This window comes from Boleophthalmus pectinirostris, unplaced genomic scaffold (genome assembly GCF_026225935.1).
Source record: "Boleophthalmus pectinirostris isolate CB_2022bp ecotype Guang Dong unplaced genomic scaffold, ASM2622593v1 HiC_scaffold_9, whole genome shotgun sequence".
In the NCBI taxonomy this organism is placed as follows: domain Eukaryota; kingdom Metazoa; phylum Chordata; class Actinopteri; order Gobiiformes; family Gobiidae; genus Boleophthalmus; species Boleophthalmus pectinirostris.
The window spans coordinates 3,802,123-3,809,389 of record NW_026571541.1 but is presented as its reverse complement, the minus strand read 5'-3'; the positions used below and the strand labels follow the sequence as shown (position 1 = coordinate 3,809,389).

Sequence of the window (7,267 nt, the reverse complement as noted above, 5' to 3'; positions counted from 1 at the left end):
TAGTGTAAGTTGTTTAACCGCACAAAGCAGCTCACCTGTTGTAGTTCCAGCTAAAACAAAAACGTTCTTTAAGGTCGGATTGTGTTAAAATAAAGCTCAGATTAAAGTCTAACAAAACTCAGAGAGAGCAGTGCCTACAGTTAGCATCACAAGCCCACGGTATGATGATGAATTCAGCTGCAAAGTATCGATACTATCCGGAGGTCGCCGCTTCTGCACTTTGAAGGATGGGTAAAAATTCTAACTTTTTACAAGTATTTTTCTGCAAACTTCAGTATTTGACAAACTACAACTTTAGTTTACTTCAATATTTTGTGTACTCAAGTAACACAGAGCACATTGAGAATAGTAGTAGCAAAAGCAGTACTGATAAAACACGCCTGCAATAATGTTATTTTTAAATTTATTTATGAAAAAATATATTTCTTGATTTGGACGAAGACAATAACATAGACGTATATACAGTTTCCATAAATACCAGCTTATGTACAGGTCAAATTAAATAGAGGTAAGCTATATTCTCAACTATTTACACATTGCATTGTTTCCATAAATTAACATGAACAGACGAACATTGAACGCACATTTGACATAGATTTTTGGTATCGTCTGGATCCGAAAACATCCTTTTTTTTCAAATACTCGGCAGTAGACGGGGCAGTGCGCGGACTCTAGCGGAGCCCCGAATAACTGGATAGCATGTGTAGTTCGGAAACAATCGTAAACATTGTCAAAAGCAGATTATCTTTCATTGACGATTGCGAGCATCTGGGTCCGTTTTTCTTCGCGATTTCTTCCGTAGAGGCACTTTCGCGTCATTGTTGAATTCAACCGTGATTTTAAGGCATCTTGAGAGCGTAATCATTGATTTTTCCGTTTAAAGGCCTCCAAAGGTGATCATTGTATCCAGCGTTTCCTCTGTTGATTCAAATGCTGCTTTTTGAGCTTTGTTCTATGTCCCAAAGTCCCAGCATTTTTCATAGCTTTTCCTAAGGCACCAGTCTTTACAAATGGCACAATCCGTATTTCGATCCATGTAAAAAAAGCGATATAAAAGTAAAAAAAACCCAAAAATTATATTAGGATTTAAGGTATAAAAGATAAATAGTGCAAAAAATGGCCAGACAGGCGGGCCCGTTTCTTATTGTCTGTCAGCAGCAATAAATATTAAATAAAAAAATAAGTCCGTAGAAAAACGCGTATTGCTAAAAGTGTCCAAAACAGGAAGTTGGGTGGAGCTGAGACACTTGAGGTTAAACCTGGAGAAACAAAGGAGACATTTCAATAAGTCAAACACAATAAATAAATAAGTAATGATTGTATTACAGATATTCTAATTCTTTTTAAGTGTCCGGAAGGATTCTTACCTCCGTAGCAATGACACACTGATCCAATTGGTCTGGTATTATGTAAATAGGATGATATAAGTTTTCTTTTCCGAAATTTAGTTGGGGAACAAGGATAGTCGACTCGCGTTTTTTACTGTTGAGGGAAAACCAAGGTTAGGAAATGAAGTCTGAATTTTACAATGTCACTCAAATACAGTTACTTACAAATCAAATTTATTCTTGTCGTCTTTTGCCAAGTTACAGTCTGCCACCTTGTTTTTGTAGTTATCACTTCCCTTTTCTAACGCTGCTTTCTTGTTGGAAACTTTAGCATGTGGGCCTGGGATAAGGAATACCTCTTTCTCTTTCAGGCTGGCTCCGTTGTTCGGCGTCCCACCTCCGATGATGGCGTTCCGATTGTTGACGTTTTCCAAATCGTTTTTCACCGACGTCGTAGCGGCCAGCTGCGACCCCTTACGCAACTGCCGAAGAATGAAAACCGCAGCGGCCATCATTAATGCTAGAGTGACAAAACCCAAAGCGAACGCCACCATCAAGACCGGGGTAGGCGGAGACGCCGGTGTGGGCGCCGCGATTGTCGTTTGGACTTTAAATTCGCACCTTGCTCCCATGTGACCGGCGGGGCATTGGCAAACAGGACCAGTAAAATGTGTATAGCATGTCCCGCCGTTTTCACAAGGGAAGTTGGTGCAAGGACTGTCCCGAACTGAGCAGTCCTTCCCGGCATAGCCAAGAGTACAGGAGCAGGTGTAGTCATTGACACCGTCGATGCAGGTGCCGGAGTTTTTGCATGGATTTCTGGCACAATCATCGATATTGGTCTCACACTTAAGACCTGAAAATCCCGGGCGACAGCGGCACACAAAGCGATTTCCGGCATCCAAGCACTGAGCACCTAAAGATGAGATAAAAATGACTGATGAGTTATTGAGTAAAAATAGTATTGGACCAAAAGTTGAGCCCTGAGGAACCCCAGTGACAGCAGAAATGCATTGACCGCTGTGTTCCTGCTGATCAGTTCTTTCTAGCAGATGTTTTGTGTCTGAATAAACACTGAGGAGGCGCTGTGAAAACAAGCTCCGCGCTCCATATTTGGTCGTGCTCGTTGCCAAGTTGCACAACTGAAAACACTTGAGCGGAAAGCAGGAATGATTCCAGATTCCAGATAAGTCGGCAGCCTCTTTTGCTAATGAAGACCTGAGGGACAGCTGTTAACGATATGCATTTAATTTTAGGCTTTTGTTGATTCATTTTCCCAGCATGCAACAATGTTCTCACTGCTATTTTTGTAGTTTAAGTTGGAGTTTTTTTGTGTAGCATCCTAAGATTGATAGCTCGTCTATCATCAAGTCTGTGCAAGCTGCTGCTATGTTATCCAACACATGAGAGGCTGCTGAGTTGTTTTGAGTGCAAGAGGGAGAGAAAAACAAAAAAAAATCAAGTTTGCATTTTTAAAAAGCAGTGAGTCGTGAATGAGGAGGAACACTGGTGCCATGATATAAGACGAGATAAGCTCCAACGTGACTGAACTAGCAAACATACTGTACTGTGTAAATGCTAAATTCTATATTACAATGATAATGAAGCGTACCATTGGAGCAGGGGTTTGAACTGCAACGATCCAGTTTTTTCTCACAGTTGGAGCCGGTGAAACCAGGATCGCATCGGCAGCTGTATCCACCGCCCTCATTTTCAACGCAGGTCCCTCCATTAAAGCAGGGCCCATCTGCGCATGTCATTGCACTGATTTCACAATTCTTCCCATAGAAACCTTGCGGACACGTGCATGTGTAGTCATTGATCAAATCCTACAAGAAGAACAACAAAACAGCAGATTTGAGATTCCAAATTTAGACGAAATTTATTGATCCGCAAGGGAAACGATTTGGACACAGGAGCTCACACATGACAATATAATATAATCACAGAGAGTAAAAATATAAATAGTAATGATAAATTCTAAATAAGAAGCAAAAAGGCTGCCTCAAAAAGCCCACTTCCATCCTGAAAGACTCATCACACCCCGGTCACAAACTGTTTGCACTGCTCCATCAGGCAGGAGACACAGGTCCATAAAAACCAGCACAAACAGACAAACAAAACAGTTTTTATCCAACATCCTTTATTTCACTAAACGATGCTACCAAAGCATATTTTTTTTACATTTTACATTTATGAACGTGGATGTGTGTGGCTGGGATGTGTGTGGGTGTGTCAGGTTTTATACACTTTTTAAAAAATGTTCATAGAGACTTTCTTGCCGCCTTTGCACTGAATGAATGAGGACTGCACTTCATCTCGTTGTATCATATTGTATTTTTGCAAGTTTTCTTCACTTACCGATAGGAATGTAACGATATCCAAATCTCTCGGGACGATATTATCAGAATATACAAAAAACTCAGGCTTAAAAGTGCTTAGAACTGTTATTTCTTCTTGTAGTCTGCACTGAAATGGAGCAAAGGATCATGGTCTATGTAGTTCCCTCTGTCTTTTTTTTTACTTTATTACTGCACCATAACTCTTCATTTGAACAAAGACACGTGTAATTCGATATATTGTGATGGTCCACGATATTACAATGACAAATAAACATATTTTATATTCTCTCTAATTTATGTCATTAATGTCTCTCTCTCTTTAATTTTATGATGATTATTTATGTTTTGATTTGATTTTATTGTGATTTTAATGTATTTCTTTTTCTGTAAAGCACTTTGAATTACTTTGTGTACGAATTGTACTATACAAATAAACTTGCCTTCCCTTCTATTTCTATTCTATTATTATATATTATTCTATTATTATTATTATTATTATTATTGTTATTATTATTATTATTATTATTATTATTATTATCGTTATTATTATTATCGTTATTATTATAATATTCAAAAAAGGAAGCAAGAGACAGATTGAAATATTAAAGAAAATATTAAAGGAGAAACATGGAAAATAACTTACACTGCAACTGCCTCCATTTTTGCACGGGTTGCTGTCACATTCATTTGTCTCAATTTCACAGTTGGTGCCGGTGAACCCAGGCTTGCAGGCGCATGTGTAGCTTCCTTGTCCGGTATTGGTGCACGTAGCGTCATTTTGGCACGGTCTGTGGTTGGTGCAGTAGTTCAGATCTGCCAGAAGATAAAAAACGAGATTAGACGTTGAACTTTCGTATAATTAATGGCGTTTATTTTGAAGAGAGTTTACCTTGATCGCAGTACAGTCCTCCCCATCCCTCCTTGCAGTTGCATTGCCAGGGCTGGCTGCAGGTCCCGTGCATGCACCCGGGATGCCGCGCGCACTCGTCGCACCGGTCGCCCTGCCACCCCTGGCGGCACACGCACTCGCCGGGCGCCTCGCAGAAACCGTGGCGATCGCTGCAGCCCGGGGCACAGATGGCTGATGGGAAAAGAAGGGAAGGAGAGAAGGTTACAGGAGGCGGTCAAACATCGATCTCTGTGTAGTTGTCGAGAAGGGAGGGAATGGTTCGGCAAGGGAAGGGAAGGGAAGGGGAGGAGGTAAGAGCAGCTGTCTGGGGAACAAAAGATGCCGTCTGTTTTCACGCACCAGGGGACACTTTAAGGCTGCGCGCGTGCCTCTTCTGTTTAGGGACCTAGAGCCATTGTTGAACGCTAACAAAAGGGGACAAATGAACACGACCTCAAGCGAGCGGCGAGTGTTGACAACTGCTTGACTTCACAATTTTCCAGACAAAAAAAATGACGCGCCAAAGTTTCTTACAGACGGAAAAGACGTTATAACTACAAAGGGGGGAGGGGAGGCGGCGAAGTGGTGGTGGTGGAGGTGGGAGGGGCCAGAATACTGTACAACAACAAGCAAAAAAAGAAAAAAATACAACGTTACAGCCACTGAGAAATCCGTGTTTTTCTTACGATCGGAGCAGTATTCGCCAGTCCATCCCTCTAAGCACTGCCGGGACCCTTCTTCGTCACAGGTGAAGTGCCCGAAAGGATCGTTCCGCGGTCGGCAGTAGGAGGCGCAAGCTTCGCCGTGGTAGAATTCGCTGCACATGACGTGATAGGAGAAGTGCAATTCGCTGCTGTCTCCGTAGTGGACGTCTTGAGACCACTCCTGTCCGACGCTGAGGGTACGTCCGGTCAACAGTCGAGTGATCAGGTTGTTTTGGTTTTCTGTCAGGAAACAAGTCCAAAATTAGATCGCTGTGTTGGTTCAAGAACAGACGAGAAGCCAAAAAAAAAAAAAAAACAACTATCAGAGTGCACTGGCATCGACTGCATTGAGTATTTCACCTGTAGATTCAGACGGAGCAGATTCGGCTTTCCATGCTTCCACAATGAGAGAGAAAGTACCCTGAGGAGCATCAACAAGAGACATGGGTTGGTAACAACAGCAGGTCCAGTGTCATGCAAAACAATGGCAATTCAGTAGTTCGTAAAAAGTGGAAGTGAATGACAGGAGGGAGCTTCAAGTAGGTGCTAGTTGACTTACCGGCCATTTGAACTGAAAGGGGATGACGATGGGGGCGTTCCCTGAGACGGAGTTGATGTTGTAGATGTCCGTCAGCTTGGTGCCGTAGGTGCAAGGGGGTTCGGGGTTAATAACGTCCTGCGTGTGTTTTAGGCAGATGCGGAAAAAAACCTGGCAGTCAGATGAGGAGCAAATACCCCTCGAACTGGTGAAAGAGTCGATTCTCAGTTCAAAAACGCCGCCTGAGAAAACCTGGGATACAGTAACAGAAAAGGTTAACGCTGTCAAGACATAAATACAATAAAGCTCATGTCAAAGTTCATATGAGCTCTTCAAATGGTCTTAAATTGTGCTTTTTACTACTTTGCATTGCAAACAGAAAGTTCATTGTACATAAAAATAACATGCAAAGCAGACTTTTGTCCCGGAGTACCATCATTAGTGATAAGATTAGGCTTATCTGAACCATTCTATTAGTGGTGTACATGTCCCGAGTGGCCACAAGAGGGAGCGCTATCTGCCACCATCTGAATCAGTGCCACCGTCAACTCGACAAGAAGGGCATCAGGGCACTGTTTAACGCACGCACGAGCACGGAGCGGTTACAAAACGGAAAAGTAAGTATTACAGACTTCTTTTTTTGCCATTTTTTGCAATAATATTATCATTATCATGAGAAAATCATAGATTATATCAAATAAAACATTGAGCAAACACCGTGTTCATTTCTATTGCAACAAAAAGATACATTCTGAGCTGCAGTTTGAAAAGATATGAATGGATATTGAGTGAGAGTCAAATATAGTGCAAAAGTAGCTCGGATTTTAAAACGTAGCTTATTTTTTAAAATCAAAGTCCACTCACCGACTGCGCGCAAAGAAGGAGCGCGGCACACGGCAGGAGTAGCCGCCCCATGGTGTCCCCAGGCAAGAACCGTCAAGGTTCCTAAACGTCTCCAAAGTTCAGTATCCAATTTACGCACAGGATCCACAGGCACGGAAGTCCAAGCGGAGCAGTGCGTAAAGCGAAGGTAAAAAGAAAAGCAAAAGTCTTGGTCTAGTTCAGTGTCTTGTGTTTGTCAAAACGGACTCTGAACTGTGCCACCAAGAGGTAGGCTTTATACGCGCCGAGGAGGGAGGGAGGGGAGGGGAGGGGGGGGAGCAGAAGGCGGGGAAAACCACAAACCCTGCGCGTGCCATACTGTTTTTTGTCGAATGAAACTCTCCCTCTCTGTTTCTCTCTCTGTCTGCATTTCATTAATGTTTCATTTAACACAAGACACAGATCCACCAATCTGCTGAACCGCGCACGGCACACTTTACTCTCCTGCGCTCGGGGAGGACGTGCTTCTGATTGGTTTCGATTCAGTCACTTAAGTCCACTTTGAAATGTTATATTTAAGTATGTCAGGTGCTTATTTGGTCACTGGTGTGATCTGGTTTAGTCACGTTTTATTTTTGCTGTTT

The 7,267-nt window shown here is 42.4% G+C and overlaps 1 protein-coding gene across 1 annotated transcript; it reads right to left on the bottom strand.

Moving 5' to 3' along the window:
• Positions 1-386: 386 nt before the first annotated feature.
• On the bottom strand, positions 387-6,878 carry dlc (deltaC). The gene is made up of 10 exons (XM_020920479.2): positions 6,666-6,878; positions 5,823-6,053; positions 5,624-5,684; positions 5,246-5,503; positions 4,560-4,751; positions 4,314-4,483; positions 2,941-3,157; positions 1,554-2,244; positions 1,368-1,482; positions 387-1,259 (listed from the first exon to the last, which is right to left on the bottom strand). Exons 1-10 carry the CDS (start codon positions 6,714-6,716, stop codon positions 1,254-1,256), a joined length of 1,992 nt encoding a protein of 663 aa, XP_020776138.1. The 5' UTR covers positions 6,717-6,878; the 3' UTR covers positions 387-1,253.
• Positions 6,879-7,267: the final 389 nt, after the last annotated feature.